At 47.6% G+C, this 19622-nt stretch overlaps 1 protein-coding gene across 2 annotated transcripts in view; it reads left to right on the top strand.

Annotated features, from left to right (window-relative positions):
- The window catches only part of LOC121579937 (rho GTPase-activating protein 20), a 51859-nt gene that overhangs the window by 18439 nt on the left and 13798 nt on the right, over nucleotides 1-19622 (top strand). For both annotated transcript variants that reach the window (XM_041894943.2, XM_041894944.2), the window contains 7 exons: nucleotides 9120-9284; nucleotides 11132-11281; nucleotides 11380-11421; nucleotides 11550-11634; nucleotides 11822-11896; nucleotides 12705-12771; nucleotides 13937-14122. In XM_041894943.2, the coding sequence (XP_041750877.2) occupies nucleotides 9120-9284; nucleotides 11132-11281; nucleotides 11380-11421; nucleotides 11550-11634; nucleotides 11822-11896; nucleotides 12705-12771; nucleotides 13937-14122 (770 nt within the window). The remainder of the gene's footprint in view (nucleotides 1-9119; nucleotides 9285-11131; nucleotides 11282-11379; nucleotides 11422-11549; nucleotides 11635-11821; nucleotides 11897-12704; nucleotides 12772-13936; nucleotides 14123-19622) is intronic.

Here is a 19622-nt window from a genome sequence, read left to right on the forward strand (position 1 = left end):
TCAATACACGGGCGCAAACCTCCATCCTTCTTCACAAAAAATTAACTTGAGGACGCAGGGGAAGTGGAGGACCGTATGTATCCTTGTCTCAGGGACTCGGCTATGTATGTTTCCATAGCCGCCGTCTCCTCTTGAGACAGAGGATACACATGGCTCCGCGGAAGTGCCGCACCTGTCTGGAGGTTTATCGCACAATCTCCCTGTCTATGAGGTGGCAATCGCGTCGCCCTCGTCTTGCTGAACACGAGTGCCAAATCCTCATACTCAGGGGGAATGTGCATTGCGGGCACTTGGTTCGGACTCTCCACCGTGGTCGCCCCAACGGAAACACCTAAACATCGCCCAACACACTGGCCAGACCATTCCTTGAGAGCCCTCTGTTGCCACGAAATGGTGGGGTCATGGGTGATTAACCAAGGAAGCCCCAGCACCACGGGATACACAGGAGAGTCAATGAGGTACAACTGAATAATCTCCTCATGACCCCCCTGCGTCTTCATCTTTAGTGGCGCTGTGACCTCCCTAATCAACCCAGATCCCAACGGGTGGCTATCTAGGGTGTGGACAGGAAAGGGTGCATCAACGGGCAGGAGGGGAATCCCTAACTTAGAGCAAAACTTCCGATCAATAAAATTCCCAGCTGCGCCTGAATCGACTAGCGCCTTATGCTGGGAATGAGATGCAACCTGTGGAAATACCACAGGTATACACAAGTGAACAACAGAGAGCTCTGGGTGAGTGGGGCGCCTACTCACCTGAAATGGCTCCCCAGTGTGCGACCTGTTGCCTCGATTCCTCCCCAGCACCTAGCCGCAGTGTGTCCTCCACGGCCACAGCTGGTGCAGGGGACGGCCCCCCTCGGGTTCTCTCTCCTACCTTCTCTAGCGCCAGCACCCCCAAGCTCCATTGGGCTCGGCTCGGAGGTGCTGGGGGATGAAATGGACGGCCCCATCTCGGGACGTCCGCGGGTGGCCAGCAGGGTATCCAGTCGGATGGACATGTCCACTAGCTGGTCGAAGGACAGATTGGTGTCCCTGCAGGCCAGCTCTCGACGAACGTCCTCACGCAGGCTACACCGATAGTGATCGATGAGGGCCCTCTCATTCCACCCCGCATCCGCCGCTAGAGTCCGAAAATCCAGGGCGAACTCCTGTGCGCTCCTCTTCTCCTGTCGGAGGTGGAACAGACGCTCCCCCACCGCTTTACCCTCAGGAGGGTGATCGAAAACTGCCCTGAAGCGGCGGGAGAACTCTGCGTAGCTGATGGTGGCGGCGTCTATTCCCCTCCATTCGGCGTTGGCCCACTCCAACGCCTTGCCGGAGAGACAGGAGATGAGGGCGGAAACGCTCTCGTATCCCGAGGGCGCCGGGTGTATGGTGGCCAGGTAGAGTTCCACCTGAAGGAGGAACCCCTGACACCCGGCTGCGGTGCCATCATACGCCCTCGGGAGCGAGAGCCGAATCCCACTGGATTCCGGAGCTGGTCTGGTGGGGCTGGCCGATGGTGGTGGTAATGTAGGAGGAGGTGTGGGCACGCCTCCCCTTTCCCATCGGTGCAGGGTGTTCATAACCTCCTGCATGGCGGAGCCGAGTTGCTGGATCATGGCGTCTTGGCAGCGGACCCGATCCTCCAGCGACTCGGTCGCCGCCGGTGCTCCTGCTGACTCCATTGTAAGGTGTGTCGTTCTGTCAAGGGCTGATGTGGATGTGGTGTTGGAGTCAGGCGCAGGACACAGAAGCTTAGTCCAACAGACTTTACTTGTCAAACACGACAAATACAAAATAACGGGCCTCAACAAAACGGAGGCGAGCGATTACGCATACAGTGCGTCAATACACAAATACAAGAGATCACGCAAAATACAGTGCGTAAAAACACGAGAGAAAACTCACATCACCAACGGACAGGCGGACAACGACACACAACTACAAACAAAACCAAAGGAAACTTATTGGTGACATAATCAAGACGTGATAAGGAACAGGTGCACTAAACAGACAAAACCAAACAAACATAGATAACATCAAACGGTGGCAGCTAGTACTCCGGGGACGACGAACGCCGAAGCCTGCCCGAACAAGGAGGAGGAGCAGCCTCGGCGGAATTCGTGACATGAACTTTTATTTTTAGAGGCAAAAATATGTCTTGTCAACTTCGTCGTTGATGGCCCTTAAGAATAATAAAATGGCAATATTGTGAACAAATACTTAAACCAATGTTCTGCAACATATGCTTAAACAATTTAAGTATTTGCTGTGCCAGACCTAAGGGATAATGTTTGCTTTATAAACGTTGTTTTATGTTTTAAATCTAGAAAAGCATGCCAAAATTCTAAAGACCTTGCAGGGGGCCTCGCAAAATTGTGCTACGCCACTGGTTGTAGCTCCATTTTTCTTAGGCAAGTATGGAGGCGTCAGATCAGACACAGGCCTATTTGTTGGACATTTAATTATTAATTTAAATGTAACTTAAATAAAAAAATGCACTTCTATATCATCATTGCCCAGAAGCCATTGTGATGTCACGAGAGGCTGTGTCCTGGAGGGACGTTACATCCCCCTGAGGTGGCTGCAAACCCAGACAGCTATGGCTCCATCTGCTGGTATGGTCGGGAACTCCACCCCTCTATGGCCAATCTTCCTACGCAGCTGAAACAAATGAGCTGATGAGCTGAAGGTTTGGGAAGGGAAGAGACAGTCTCCAAGCTGGGCTCTCTGGAGGACAAGAGTGCTGCACGTCCACTTCCAGGAGGAATATAAGGATTTGGAGATACTTACCTTTGGGAAATACTCACCTTTGGATATATGCACCTGTGGAAATACGTGTGGGACATTTGGAAGGACGTTTTGCTGGGTTGGCCACTAGCTGCAACGTGGAATACAGTAAGGCTGGGGAAAAGTTATTTGAGCGAGGGAGAGTTATGATTTTGGATGTGGAAGAGACATCCCTGAACTGTTAACCCTTAAGAGCCACCAGAGAACAGAATTGTGTTATAATTTCGTTAGTTTCCCAAGACCTTTAATAAAATCCTTGTTTTGGTTGAACCTGGTCTCCTTGCACTACTTGAGCAATCCCGCTGAAAGCTGTGTAGCCTCTCGTGACATCACAGATGGTGGAGAATACGGGCACGCTCAAGCGTTAATAGTGCATGTCAGAGGAGGATACCGAAGGTTTGATCACCCAGTTTTCCAAGTTGGCCGTAGGCTCCCCGCCGACTGAAATGGAGGACATATTGAAAGCCCTTGTTGCTGGCCAGCAAGCCCAGATGCAAGCAAACGTGGCTCTCTTGGAGGAGCAAAAGAAAGCCAACCTTCTGAAGGCAGAGGAATTGCAGTTGCAGAGACAGAGGGTGGTCCAAAATACCCGCCCAATAAAGGCAAGTGACTTTATATCTAAGATGGGAGCTACCGATGACATTGAGGCATACCTGCATGCATTTGAGGCCACGGCCACTAGGGAAGCCTGGCCCAAGCAACAGTGGGTTGGTCTGTTAGCCCCCTTTCTAACCGGGGAAGCGCTGAATGCTGTCCGGGACCTGGGCCCTGACCAGGTTACTGACTATGATGCCCTGAAGTCTGAGATCCTCAGCAGATATGGACTCACAAAATTTGGTATGGCCCAGCGCTTTCACAGTTGGACCTTCCAACCAGACCAACCTCCTCGGGCGCAGATGCATGAACTTGTCCGAATCGCAAGGAAATGGCTGGATCCGCAGAGGAATACAGCAGCGGCGGTGGTGGAGGCCGTTGTGGTGGATCGTTACCTACGCGCCCCTGCCTTATGAGGCAAAACGGTTCATCAGTCAACAGGCCTTGACCACGGCTGATCTGACCGTGGAAGCTGTGGAAAAGTACCAGGCCACAGCGGAGATGCTGAATGCTTCCCGAAAAAGACCCCAGGAGGGCGGCCCCACCACAAATGGGAAGAACCCGTCCAAAGGACCCCAAGGTCTCGAACCCAGCCACGTCAGGACTTATCCCGGCTCCAGGGGGAGCCAGAAACCAGGCGGGTCCAAGAAGAGTACACCAGGAGGGGGAAACTTCGACAGTGTTACCGGTGTGGGGAGATGGGACATATCTCCTGGCAGTGTGGGAAACCAGCCGATGAACCTATGCCCACTGCGGAGTCCTCCAGCTCAGCACCCACACACCGTTTTGCCTCGCTCTTGGGAGTCGTAGATGGCGGCCCAGATCGACCCCCCACCTGCCCGGTAACTGTGAATCACCATGATGTGGAGGCCTTACTGGATTCTGGTAGCCGGGCCACCCTGGTGCGTAAGGATTTGGTGGGCCCAACGTGTCTGACCCCGGGGAAAGTCCTCCCAGTTTCCTGTGTCCATGGGGACACCAGAGAATACCCCATTACTGAACTTACAATGACCAGCACACGGGGAACCATACACACGACGGCGGGGTGGTTGATTCCCTCCCCGTCCCTGTCCTAATTGGACGAGACTGCCCAGCCTTTTACCCACTCTGGAGAGAGTCTCAGGAGAGGATAACCCGAGTACCTCGGAAACGGAGAGGCAAGACTCATCCTGGGAAGGCTCCGGTGCAATCCTCCGAGTTACTCACTCCCGCCCGGGCTCGGATAGGGATGGCAGGTGCCCAGACCGACACAGAGACGGAGCTACAGAATCTGGACAAAGAACTGTCTGGTCTGAAGGGGTCCGCTGAGAGGTATCGTTTGTTAAAGCAACAGTTAGACATGAAGACAGAAGAGTTAGATATCCTCCAGGCTAAACTCCAACAGAGCTCCTTCCCTAAGCAACAGGAGGAGCTGGAGAGGCTGCGCAGGACCATCGAGGAGTGTGAGGAGACCCTGCGCAGTAGTAAGGAGGTCCAGAAGAAGGCAGAGGAGAAGTACAAGGTGTTGGAGAACAAGATGAAGAATGCGGAGGCAGAGAGAGAGAAGGAACTGAAAGCTGCTCAACAGAAGCTAAACTCTGCTAAAACCAAGGCTGATGCGTTCAGTAAGAAACTCAAGGAGAGACAACAGGAGGCTGAGTCCCTGGTCCTAGAGTTGGAGGAGTGGAAGAGAGAGCAGTCTGGCAAGCACCACGGCAATGCGGACGCCCTCTCCCGGCGTGATGCCTTCTTCGCTGCCTTTACCCCGACGAGGACGTCGGTCCCGAGGAGGGGGATGTGTGATGTCACGAGAGGCTGTGTCCTGGAGGGACGTTACATCCCCCTGAGGTGGCTGCAAACCCAGACAGCTATGGCTCCATCTGCTGGTATGGTCGGGAACTCCACCCCTCTATGGCCAATCTTCCTACGCAGCTGAAACAAATGAGCTGATGAGCTGAAGGTTTGGGAAGGGAAGAGACAGTCTCCAAGCTGGGCTCTCTGGAGGACAAGAGTGCTGCACGTCCACTTCCAGGAGGAATATAAGGATTTGGAGATACTTACCTTTGGGAAATACTCACCTTTGGATATATGCACCTGTGGAAATACGTGTGGGACATTTGGAAGGACGTTTTGCTGGGTTGGCCACTAGCTGCAACGTGGAATACAGTAAGGCTGGGGAAAAGTTATTTGAGCGAGGGAGAGTTATGATTTTGGATGTGGAAGAGACATCCCTGAACTGTTAACCCTTAAGAGCCACCAGAGAACAGAATTGTGTTATAATTTCGTTAGTTTCCCAAGACCTTTAATAAAATCCTTGTTTTGGTTGAACCTGGTCTCCTTGCACTACTTGAGCAATCCCGCTGAAAGCTGTGTAGCCTCTCGTGACATCACACCATGCATTCCCATTCCCATGAGTAACAGACAGCTAAATGTCACGCCCTGGCTCTGGGGACTCTCGTATGTTGAGCCAGGGTGTGAGTTTCTAGTTTTTCTATTTCTATGTTGGCCAGGGTGGCTCCCAATCAGAGACGGCTGAATTTCGTTGTCTCTGATTGGGAGCCATACTTAGGTAGCCATAAGGCATTCGTTTGGTGTGGTTTCTTGTTCCTTTTGGTTTGTGTTTGTACCGTAGGACTTCACGTATCGTTTGTTGTTTTGTTCGCTGTGGTGTACTAAATACAATATGTACGCATCTCACGCTGCGCCTTGGCCCGCATCTTTTCAAGACGATCGTGACAGAAGAAACCACCACGACTGGGTCAAGCAGCGTGATGAGGAGAGAGGTTGGACGTGGGAGCAGATGAGCGAGAGTCTGGCGAGAGCCATGGAGGCCGGGTCCACGGGGGAGAGAGACGCCCAGAATTTTTTTAGGGGGGGGCTCACGCCGTGGACGACGAGGCAGCGGGAGGCCGCAATAGAGCGGTTAGCAGAGGAGGCCGCCAGGTTACGGGGGCCACTGGTCACCAAGGGGAAGGAGAGTGTTGAGGCACGGCGAGAGGTACTGGGGTGTGTTGCCAGTCCGGTCCGGCCCGTTCCTGATCCCCGCGTAGGGCCAGTGGTGTGTGTTCCCAGCCCGGTCCGGCTTGTTCCTGTCCCTCGCACCGAGCCTGTGATGCGCGTCGCCAGCCCGGTCCGGCCTGTTCCTGCTCCCCGCACCAAGCCTATGGTGCGCGTCGCCAGCCCGGCCCGGCCTGCTCCTGCTACCCGCACCAAGCCAATGGTGCGCGTCGCCAGCCCGGCCCGGCCTGTTCCTGCTCCCCGCACCAAGCCTATGGTGCGCGTCGCCAGCCCGGCCCGGCCTGTTCCTGCTCCCCGCACCAAGCCAATGGTGCACGTCGCCAGCCCGGCCCGGCCTGTTCCTGCTCCCCGCACCAAGCCAATGGTGCGCGTCGCCAGCCCGGCCCGGCCTGTTCCTGCTCCCCGCACCAAGCCAATGGTGCGCGTCGCCAGCCCGGTTCGGCCTGTTCCTGCTCCCCGCACCAAGCCAATGGTGCGCGTCGCCAGCCCGGTTCGGCCCGTCCCTGCTCCCCGCACCAAGCTAATGGTGCGCGTCGTCAGCCCGGTCCGGCCTGTCCCTGCTCCCCGCACCAAGCCTGTGGTGCGCGTCGTCAGTCCGGTACAGCCTGTGCCTGTTCCACCGGTGTCTGGTCCGGCACCGGTCAGCTGCTCCACTCCGGAGCTAGAGCAATCCGCTCCACCAGTATTCAGTCCAGCTCCGGCCAGCAGGGCCAGACCGGACCAGGGGCGCTTTGGGGGGTTAGAGAGGGAGTGGGGGTCATGCCCGGAGCCGGATCCGCCGCCGAGGCGGAGTGCCCACCCGGTCCCTCCCCTGTTGTGTTTGGTTGGCGCGGTCAGAGTCCGCGCCTTTTGGGGGGGGGGGGTACTGTCACGCCCTGGCTCTGGGGACTCTCGTATGTTGAGCCAGGGAGTGAGTTTCTAGATTTTGTATTTCTATGTTGGCCAGGGTGGCTCCCAATCAGAGACGGCTGAAGCTCGTTGTCTCTGATTGGGAGCCATACTTAGGTAGCCGTAAGGCATTCGTTTGGTGTGGTTTCTTGTTCCTTTTGGTTTGTGTTTGTACCGTAGGACTTCACGTATCGTTTGTTGTTTTGTTCGCTGTGGTGTACTAAATAAAATATGTACGCATCTCACGCTGCGCCTTGGCCCGCATCTTTTCAAGACGATCGTGACACTAAATAGTTAAGTTATTCAAATATGTAACCCCTACAAAGTAAAGTGCCTTCAGAAAGTATACACACCCCTTGACTTTTTCAAAATGTTGCTGTGTTACAGCCTGAATTTAAAATTACATTGAGATTTTGTGTCAATAGCCTACACACAATACCCCATAATGTCAAAGTGGAATTATGTTTTTAGAAATATTTTTACAAATTAATACAAAATGAAAAGCTGAGTCAATAAGTATTCAACCCCTTTGTTATGGCAAGCCTAAATACGTTCAGGAGTAAAAATTGCATAACAAGTCACATAATAAGTTGCATGGACTCACTCTATATGCAATAATAGTGTTTAAGAGGATTTTTGAATGACTACCTCATCTCTGTACCCCACACATACAATTATCTCTAAGGTCCCTGAGTAGAGCAGTGAATTTCAAACACAGATTCACCCACAAAGACCAGGGAGGTTTTCCAATGCCTCGCAAAGGGCACCTATTGGTAGATGGGTAAAAATAAAAGCATTCATTGAATATCACTTTGAGCATGGTGAAGTTATTAATTAAACTTTGGATGGGGTAACTAACTCAGTTGCCGGAGGGGAAGGAAACCGCTCAGAGATTTCACCATGAGGCCAATGATGACTTTAAAACAGTTAGAGTTTAATGGCTGTGATAGGAGAAAACTGAGGGTGGATTAACAGCATTGTAGTTACTCCACAATACTAACCTAAATGACAGACTGAAAAGAAGGAAGCCTGTACAGAATAAAAAATATTCCAAAACATGCATGCTGTTTGCAATAAGGCACTTAAGTAAAACTGCAAAGAAATTGGCAAAACTTTATGTCCTGAATACAAAGCGTTATGTTTGGGGGAAATCCAACACGACACATCACTGAGTACCACTCTTCATATTTTCAAGCATTGTGGTGGCTGCATCATGTTATGGGTATGCTTGTCGTTGGCAAGGACTAGGGAGTTTTTAGGATAAAAAGAAACAGAATGGAGCTAAACATAGTCAAAATCTTAGAGGAAAACCTAGTTAGTCTGCTTTCTAACAGACACTGGGAGACAAATTCACCTTTCAGCAGGACAATAACCTAAAACACAGGTGTGCAAAGCTTACCCATAAAGACTCACAACTGTAATCACTGCCAAAGAGGTTTCTAACATGTATTGACTCAGGGATGTGAATACTTATGTAAATTAGATATTTCTGTATATCATTTTCAATGAATGTGCAAACATTTCTAAAAACCTGTTTTCACTTTGTCATTATGGGGTATTGTGTGTAGATGGGTGAGAAAAAATATATATTTAATCCCTTTTGAATTCAGGCTGTAACACAACAAAATGCAGGAAAGGGAAGGGGTCTGAATACTTTCCGAATGCACTGTAAGTCAAGGGTATGAATACTTTCTGAAGGCACTATATGTAACCCCTGTGTGTTTTTGTGTGATGTGATCAATGTATTGTAAATGCCTTTTTGATGGGAAACAAAGTCCCCCGGGGGGATTCAATTCAATTAGTACAATTAACTGAATCATTGCCAGAGACATGATACCCCCTTTACAGAGTGGTTTTTGTCTTTAGGGATGGCGTTCCAGTCCCATCACCAAGAGCAGCGCTGATCCAGAGCCTAACGTCCCAGAGTGCAGAGTTTGTGATGGAGGAGCACGTGCAACTCAGCACTGGACTGCAGACCCAGGAGAGACACTTGTTCCTCTTCAGTGACACACTCGTCATCGCTAAATCAAAGTTAGTCCTCAGCATCTAAAAAGAATGCTCACTTACTGAACAAGATGAATAGGAATAGATGAGAACTAACAATGACATATTAGAAGTTGCATTTTGTCCATTAGGTAAATTGTGCAGATTTATTTTAGGACGAGGGGCACTTTAACAAAATGAAAATATAAAGTGGAATTGATGAGTCAATTACTGTTGTATTTGTCCTGATAGATAAAGTGAGGGAAAAAAGTATTTGATCCCCTGCTGATTTTGTACGTTTCCCCACTGACAAAGAAATGATCAGTCTATAATTTTAATGGTAGGTTTATTTGAACAGTGAGAGACAGAATAACAAACAAAAAATCCAGAAAAACGCATGTCAAAAATGTTATTAATTGATTTGCATTTTAATGAGGGAAATAAGTATTTGACCCCTCTGCAAAACATGACTTAGTACTTGGTGGCAAAACCCTTGTTGGCAATCACAGAGGTCAGACGTTTCTTGTAGTTGGCCACCAGGTTTGCAGACATCTCAGGAGGGATTTTGTCCCACTCCATTTTGCAGATCTTCTCCAAGTCATTAAGGTTTCGAGGCTGATGTTTGGCAACTCGAACCTTCAGCTCACTCCACAGATTTTCTATGGGATTAAGGTCTGGAGACTGGCTAGGCCACTCCAGGACCTTAATGTGCCTCTTCTTGGGCCACTCCTTTGTTGCCTTGGCCGTGTGTTTTGGGTCATTGTCATGCTGGAATACCCATCCACGACCTATTTTCAATGCCCTGGCTGAGGGAAGGTTCTCACCCAAGATTTGACGGTACATGGCCCCGTCCATCGTCCCTTTGATGCGGTGAAGTTGTCCTGTCCCCTTAGCAGAAAAACACCCCCAAAGCATAATGTTTCCACCTCCATGTTTGACGGAGGGGATGGTGTTCTTGGGGTCATAGGCAGCATTCCTCCTCCTCCAAACACGGCGAGTTGAGTTGATGCCAAAGAGCTCGATTTTGGTCTCATCTGACCACAACACTTTCACCCAGTTCTCCTCTGAATCATTCAGATGTTCATTGGCAAACTTCAGACGGGCATGTATATGTGCTTTCTTGAGCAGGGGGACCTTGCGGGCGCTGCAGGATTTCAGTCCTTCACGGCGTAGTGTGTTACCAATTGTTTTCTTGGTGACTATGGTCGCAGCTGCCTTGAGATCATTGACAAGATCCTCCCGTGTAGTTCTGGGCTGATTCCTCACCGTTCTCATGATCAATTCAACTCCACGAGGTGAGATCTTGCATGGAGCCCCAGGCCGAGGGAGATTGACTGTACTTTTGTGTTTCTTCCATTTGCGAATAGTCGCACCAACTGTTGTCACCTTCTCACCAAGCTGCTTGGCGATGGTCTTGTAGCCCATTCCAACCATGTGTAGTTCTACAATCTTGTCCCTGACATCCTTGGAGAGCTCTTTGTTCTTGGCCATGGTGGAGAGTTTGGAATCTGATTGATTGATTGCTTCTGTGGACAGGTGTCTTTTATACAGGTAACAAAATGAGATTAGGAGCACTCCCTTTAAGAGTGTGCTCCTAATCTCAGCTCGTTACCAGTATAAAAGACACCTGGGAGCCAAAAATCTTTCTGATTGAGAGGGGATCAAATACTTATTTCCCTCATTAAAATGCAAATCAATTTATAAAATGTTTGACATGCGTTTTTCTGGATTTTTTTGTTGTTATTCTGTCTCTCACTGTTCAAATAAACCTACCATTAAAATTATAGACTGATAATTTATTTGTCAGTGGGCAAACGTACAAAATCATCAGGGGATCAAATACTTTTTTCCCTCACTGTAGCTGATATTGTTGTATTTACCCTGTTGTCTTGTAGGTCTTCCACAAGCCGCAAACGGAAGGAGAGAGTGAGGCTGTGTGAGATGTGGTTGGCTTCCTGCATGGAAGAGGTTGCAGAGAGAAAACTGTGCTCAAAGAACTCCTTTGTCATTGGCTGGCCTACCATCAATTACGTGGTAACTCTCAGGTAGGCTACGCCAATCTAGTCATTTTTGGTTAGTACTTGACATTTAATTAAATTCCTATTTTGGGGGAAATAAAGATGACATTTGTTTTCCCTATCAGTTCATCGGAGGCAAAGGAGAAGTTGCTTTCCACTTTACAATGGTAAGGAAATACTCAGATGTACAATATAGAAAATGACTTCTGAAATTAAATGTCTAGGATTATGTACTGTACCTATCTGATGCAGGCATATTAGCACTAATATAAGCCACATGTGCTATTTGGCACAGGCACATCACCAAATCCAAGGAAGTGGAATATCTCAGTAATCTCACCATGAAGGTTGTTCTCATGGACATTGGAAATACTGCAATGGTAAGGGAATTCACTCATCTACAACTACTGCTACTTCTCTGATGCTTATTGATTATTTTCCCCAAATGTTCACATTCTAAATGAAATACGATTAAATGTATGACTATTTCTAGTTAACATAACATTTATTGAAGTAACATCAGACAATCTTTTCCAATTCTATAAGATTATTTGTGTTTTAATCTAGACGACTGTGAATGTGGACAATAAATACGACGTTGACAAAGTCATCAGGATCCTCACCCAACAATTTAGACTCACTGTGAGTTGTTGCCACCAATTTCTGTATTCATTATGTCTTTGTTCTTGTCACGCCCTGGCTCTGGGGACTCTAGTATGTTGAGCCAGGGTGTGAGTTTTCATTTGTTTTTGTTCTAGTTTTCTATTTCTATGTTGGCCAGTGTGGTTCTCAATCAGAGGCAACGTGTATCAGCTGTTGCTTGTTGTCTCTGATTGGGAACCATACTTAAGCAGCCAGTTTTCCCACAGTGTTTGTGGGATCTTGTTCCAGTGTGGTTTGTGTTAGACCGTGGACGTCACGTTATCGGTTGTTGTTTTTGTTCGTGTAATCACTAATAAAAGAGTATGTTCGCCTTCAACGCTGCGCCTTGGTCCTCTGTTCCCGACGATCGTGACAGTTCTATTATTAGAATTAATCCAAATATTTTCTGTATGGATTTTCTGTTTGGATTATGTATGGACAAATGTTTTACTATAATTATAGAATAATATATAATTATTATTATTAACATTATTAAAGTTGAAGATAATCATGCATGATCTAGACTCAAGCTCTCCAAGCTCTGCAATGTTACACCTGTTGTAAATCATATTTTTTTTTTTTTAAGGTTTACTCTTTAGAATTTAGATCATATTCCACTACCACAAGCCTACATTTTTACTCATAGATCTCTAGAGAAGACAGGAAGAGTATCAGGAGAGGAACACAAGGATCATTGACAACATTTTATGCTTTCCAATGGCATTTCCTGTCTCTGATCATGCCTGGGCTTATAGATATCTCTGTGTTTCCTTTCTTCATCCTAAACATAATTGTTCTACTCCCACAGGGCAGACCCACTGACTACCGCCTCTGGGTAGTCTCAGGGAGAGAGGAAGCCCCATATCCTCTTATCGGTGAGGAAATGTGACAGTACTATCACTATGCACTGAAACACGCCTCCAGAAACAGTCAGGATGGAGGCACACTCGGCTTGGCTTGGGTTTTAGACCATAGTTTCTGTCTAGTCAAAGGATTACCCGAATCAATATTTCAGTCGGGCAGGTTTTCTGTCTGTACTCATCCTAGTGTGTTCACATGGAGGGTTTGTGACTTGAAACTGTAATTTGGCGACATGGCTACAGAAGCCTCTCACAAAGCCAAGGTATAGAATCCTGGGGATCGGAAGAGAGATTCATGGGGGCCTTTGTGTGTCTGGAATTAATGTCTCATACGATCGCATGCTATTCTGTCTAAAGTCAATACTGGTAGAAAAATATATAATTTAGTCAATGTCCATTTTAGCAGACGCTCTTATCCAGAGCGACTTACAGTAGTGAGTGTATACATTTTCATACTTTTTTTCATACTGGTCCCCTGTGGGAATCGAACCCACAACCCTGGCGTTGCAAGCACCATGCTCTACCAACTGAGATACACTGGACTACATTTAAATCAGCAACAACAAAATGTACCCTGGGAAATGTAGGTGATTTCAGTTTGAAAGAAAATAGCTTAGGACTGGTAAGACTACAACCATTTTTATCTAACATTTGCTTTGTCTTTAAGCCCATGTAATTATAAGGAGCTCGTGATTCATCATGTATCTAGCATCATTTAATCACTCCTTTCAATTTTCGACTCTTTGCCCTTTTACTCCTTCCCACTCCTTTCGATTTTGGGGTATATTTGAACAGATGGTAAACTAATGACAGATTACCAGGAAAAATCAAATTATAGTGGTCCTCTGTAGCTCAGCTGGTAGAGCACGGCGCTTGTAACGCCAAGGTAGTGGGTTCGATCCCCGGGACCACCCATACACAAAAATGTATGCAGGCATGACTGTAAATCGCTTTGGATAAAAGCGTCTGCTAAATGGCATATTATTATTATTATTATATAATGTGTCACAGGGCAGTATAGGCCGGATTCAGTCCTACTGTGACAGCGGTATGTACGTGTACCAGGAGCAGCAGCACTAACCACTTGACCATTCATTCAGAATGGTAGCAGCAGTGAGTGAATGCATTCTCCAATTCTATACAAAAACCTGATCTGATCTACATGTGTCGTGTCTGACAGGTCATGAGCATCCCTTCAGTATTATCCTGAACTCCTTGAGGGAAACGGACCGCCAAGCGTCGGCAGTCACCAACAACATTCTGACTGTAGATGGGAGCCTCTACCTTGATCAACTTCTCAAAGACACTTCCGGCCCTCGCTTCATCCTCAGGCTAAAGGCTGAAGGGGGAGGACATGGCCGAGCAGGTGAATCATTCATTAACTTTCACTAAGAGAGAGAGAGATATGCTGGCATGTATTGATTTGTGTATATATATATATATATATATATATATAACTTCCACCGATATACACCACAGGGGTAGACAATGTCATTTTCTTTAGTGCATGTTGCTGAACGTTTTCTACTTTCTACACATCAATTATCTAGCCCTCTTTACGGAAGCGGTTTATCTATAATGGAGATAGTAAATAACTTCCTGTCACGCTAGCACATGTAGTTCTACAGATGTTATCGGAATCTCCTTCCTGTAGTTAGAATAATTACAGTGTTCTAAATGTTCCATTGCTTGTTGGAGGTATAGCATACTGTCTCTCTGTCATAGCATAAAATTGTGAAAAAATATTATAGCAATTATTTTATAATTGTCCTTTTTGCTGCTCTTTTAATGCATAATGTATTCTCAAATGCCAATTTAATTGTTTTGCACAGTCATTTCTATGCATCAATGCGAAAAGTATATCTGAAAAACCATGCATGGTGATTTCTCTGCATGATGCCTTATTAAGGGTGTTTTCAGCAGCTGTCTTGTAATGCCAAAGTTTTCTACTAAACAATTTATGGCAAGACTCATGTATCTAACTTTTTCCACCAGCGCTCACATCCCTGGCTTCTCATGTATGCCTTTGTGGCTGTATTGTCCCTGTCTGTGTCTGCACACTTAGAAAACAAGGTTCTTCAATAGTTATTTGGTAAGGGTGATGGTTCTATGTGCAACCATAATGACTCTTTAAGTGATAATTTAGCTGTGCGACCTGGAGTTTAATTTTGGGAGCACCAGTGAAGAAGCAAAACCACTCTTCTCTACACTGCTCAAAGAAGACAGGCGTTCATGCATCTGCAGGAACCCCTCTTTATACTTCTATCGTAAATGTTTTATTTAGGACAGGCGGGAGGCAGGGGCACTCCAGTAGAGTAGGTGCCATTAATGCACAATAACGTTGGATCCCAGTTGCCGATAAACCCCACAGAAGAAGGGGCGGGGGCGACAACGATAGCTAGCTACCTGTCCATCCAACCACCAGTAGACCGTGTCCTTTGCCCCCTCCTGTCGGGCAATGTTTTCCCACAGTTCTGTTAACAATGGCGAGCCAGGTGTTCGGCAGGTGGGAATATTTTTTATTTATTTCCCTTTTGAACAACATTCAAAAGTGTCAAACAAGCATGAAGATGTCTTGCTCTCAGCATGCTGTCAATTAATTCATATATATTTTTTAAAAACAATGCTGCTTTCCACGTTGCTTCTAAATCCACGTTTTCTCTATTATAACTATTAGTTTATGTATCTTGCTCTCTGCAGTGTTTTGATCATATATAGCAAGTCAAAATGCATTTTTTCGATTTTTTTCTCCATATCATGCAGCCCTACTAACAACCTGGTAACTTTACCAGTATATGCAACCATTTGGTGGCACAGAAAGGAAATGTGATATCTTCTTCAGGAGATGTGCTTCGAAAGTAAGTAGGATTCATTTAGGCCCAATGTAAGCTATATCTTAATCAATTAAAACAAATATACATATACAATATATATATATATATATATATATATATATATATATATATATATATATATATTGTTGTCCTAAATTTTATGTGACGTTCCTAACTGTACCAGTGCTACTAATGAAATGTTTTAATTTAGAGCCCTGACAGCGGCTCATTCGAAAATCTTGGGGCATGGTTTGCTCACAGCTCTTTTTGTGCAACCGGGAGTGTCGTTCCAGTTTATCTAATCGGTTGTGTAATGCCATTAAAAGTTGAATATGGCCAGCAAAGGTGTCTTGATAAAGACTTAAGTTAGGCCATATGTCAATTAAGAACTGTTGTCTAAATTAGAGGTTCTCAAATCAAATTTGATTCGTCACATTTCGTAAACAACGGGTGTGGACTAACAGTGAAATGCTTACTTACGGGCTCTTCCCAACAATGCAGAGAGAACAAAAATAGACAAATAATCAAAAAATAAAACGTAATAGATACACAATGAATAACCATAACTTGGCTATATACAAGGGGTATCAGTACAGAATCGATGTGCAGGGGTATGAAGTAATTGAGGTAGATATGGACATATAACTAGGAATAAAGTGACAGATAGTAAACAGTAGCAGCAGCAAATGTGATGAGGCAAAACAGTTAGTACAAAAAGGATCAATGCAGATAGTCCAGGTAGCTATTTGGTTAACTATTTAACTAACTATTTAACAGCCTTATGGCTTGGGGGTAGAAGCTGTTCAGGGTCCGGTTGGTTCCAGACTTGGTGCAACGCTTGCCGTGCGGTAGTAGAGAGAACAGTCTATGACTTGGGTGGCTGACATCTTTGACCATTTCTAGGGCCTTCCTCTGACACCCCCTGGTATAGAGGTCCTGTATGGCCGGGAGCTCAGCCCCAGTGATGTATTGGGCCGTACGCACTACTGTCTGTAAACCCTTGCGGTCGGATGCCAAACAGTTGCCATGCCAAGCGGTGATGCAGCCAGTCAAGATGCTCTCAATGGTGCAGCTGTAGAACATTTTGAGTATCTGAGGACCAATGCCAAATCTTTTCAGCCTCCTGAGGGGAAGAGGCGTTGTCATGCCCTCTTTACGACTGTGTTGGTGTGTTTGGACCATGATAGATCCTTAGAGGTGTGGACACCGAGGAACTTGAAGCTCTAGACCCGCTCCGCTACAGCCCTGTTGATGTGAATAGGGGTGTGCACGGCCCTCCATTTCCTGTGTCCATGATCAGTTCCTTTGTCTTGCTGACGTTGAGAGAGAGGTTTTTGTCCTGGCACCACACTGCAAGGTCTCTGACCTGCTTCATATAGGCTGTCTCATCATCGTCGGTGATCAGGCCTACCACTGTCGTGTCGTCTGCAAACTTTATGATGGTCTTGGAGTCGTGCGTGGCCACGTAGTCGTGGGTGAACAGAGAGTACAGGAGAGGACTAAGCACACTCCCCTGAGGGGCCCCCGTGTTGATGGTCAGCGTGGCGGATGTGTTGTTGCCTACCCTAACCACCTTGGGGCGTCCCATCAGGAATTCCAGGATCCAGTTGCAGAGGGAGGTATTCAGTCCCAGGGTCGTTAGCTTAGTAATGAGCTTGGAGGGCACTATGGTGTTGAACGCTGAGCTGTAGTCAATGAACAGCGTCACTAGGCAGCTCGCAGCTGGGTTTCCCTTTGTAATCCGTGATAGTTTGCAAGCCCTGCCACATTAGTCCTGTATTGATGCTTTGCCTGTTTGATGGGGGTAGCGGGATTTCTTATAAGTGTCCGGGTTAGTGTCCCGTTCCTTGAAAGAGGCAGCTCTAACCTTTAGCTAAGTGTGGATATTGCCTGTAACTCATGGCTTGTGGTTGGGATATGTACATATGGTCACTGTGGGGATGACGTCGTCGATGCACTGATTAATGAAGCCGGTGACTGATGTGGTAAACTCCTCAATGCCATCAGATGAGTTCCGGAACATATTTCAGTCTGGTCTAGCGAAACAGTCCTGCAGCTTGGTATCCGCTTCATCGGACCACTTCCTGTTTGAGTTTTTACTTGTAAGCAGGAATGAAGAGGATAGAGTTATGGTCATATTTGCCAAATGCTTTGTATACATCTCTGTGTAGAGTAAAAGTGATCTAGAGTTTTTTCACCTCTAGTTGCACAGGTGACATGCTGGTAGAAATTAGGTAAAACTAATTTCAGTTTTCCTGCATTAAAATCACCAGCCACTAGGAGCACCACCTCTGGATGAGCATTTTCTTGTTTACTTATGGGCCTATACAGCTCGTTGAGTGTGGTCTTAGTGCCAGCATCGGTTTGAGGTGGTAAATAGACAGCTACGAAAAATATAGATGAAAACTCTTAGTATGGTCTACAGCTTATCATGAGGTATTCTAACTCAGGCGAGCAGAACATCAAGACTTCCTTAATATTAGTGTCACGGTTAACTAAGCCGGAACCCAGAAGCAGACCAGGACACGGTACGTGAGACAAAGGTGAGTGTTTATTAATAGAGTCCGAGTGAAGCTGAATAATCCAGGGAACAGAGCGGGTGGCGTGGATGGGTTGTTGAGGGTGCAGTGGTTGGTCCGGTACTGGCTCGGCAGCCGCCGACCATCAGGCAGAGGTTGGGTGAAGGTTCCGGGTGAGGGACTGCAGACAGAACAAAACGGAGGTCAGTACACAGCAAGTCAAAAAAGGTGCAAAACAACAAAACTAACACAACTGGCTCAGAGACTGATACGCTGACAACATACTGTTCATGGCTAACGATCCGGCAGGAACTGGATGTTGGCCCAGAGCCTAAGAAGGGTGATGATCAGGACCAGGTGTGCAGATTGCTGATGGGATGCAGGTGCGGAAAACCAGAGCGCTCCCGGAGCGTTCCCGAACCCTCGGGAAACTGGAGAATACGAGCAGGAACACTAGTCACCAGACAGGACCCGACTCAGACAGCCGGGATCGTCACAGTACCCCCCTCCGACGAACGCCACCGGGCGGACTTCCCGGAGCGCCAGGATGGAGGCGGTAGAAGTCACTGATGAGGTCTGCGTCTAGGACCTGTCGCCGCGGAATCCAACTCCTCTCCTCAGGGCCATACCCCTCCCAGTCCACGAGATACTGGAAACCCCGGCCCCGCCGTCTGGAATCCATGATGCGACGCACCGTGTAGGCAGGACCACCTCCGATCATCCGAGGAGGAGGAGGAGGAGGCGGAGGAGGCAACAGAGGACTGAGGAAGACAGGCTTGAGGCAGGAGACATGAAAGGTGGGATGGACTCTGAGCGTCCTCGGTAGTTTGAGTCGAACTGCCACTGGATTGATCACCTTCTCCACCACAAACGGACCAATGAACTTCGGTAACAACTTCCCTAGACTCAGTCCGTAACGGAAGATCCCGTGTGGCCAACCAAACCCTATCTCCGATGGTATAGGTGGGAGCGGGAATCCGGCGACGATTCGCCTGGAGCTGATACCGGTCCGAAACTCTAAGGAGTGCCTTTCTGGCCCGATGCCAGGTCCGATGGCAACGCCGAATATGGGCCTGAACAGAAGGCACTGAGAGCTCCTTCTCCTGAGAAGGAAACAGGGGAGGTTGGTAGCCATACAGGCACTGGAAGGGAGACATCCCAGTGGCAGATGTAGGAAGAGTATTGTGGGCATACTCAACCCAAGGCAACTGAGAGACCCAGGAGGTGGGGTTGGAAGAGACCAGACAGCGTAGCGTTGATTCCATCTTCTGGTTGGCTCTCTCCGCCTGACCATTGGATTGGGGGTGAAAACCAGATGTGAGACTGACCGTAGCTCCAATGGCCAAACAGAAGGACTTCCAGACAGCAGAGGTAAACTGAGGGCCACGGTCGGAAACGATATCACTGGGCAAACCGTGGACCCTGAAAACCTCCCTAACCAGGATCTCGGACGTCTCCGAGGCAGAGGGAAGCTTGGCAATTGGCACAAAGTGGGCGAACTTGCTGAATCTGT

The sequence above is a fragment of the Coregonus clupeaformis genome, chromosome 13, assembly GCF_020615455.1.
Source record: "Coregonus clupeaformis isolate EN_2021a chromosome 13, ASM2061545v1, whole genome shotgun sequence".
In the NCBI taxonomy this organism is placed as follows: domain Eukaryota; kingdom Metazoa; phylum Chordata; class Actinopteri; order Salmoniformes; family Salmonidae; genus Coregonus; species Coregonus clupeaformis.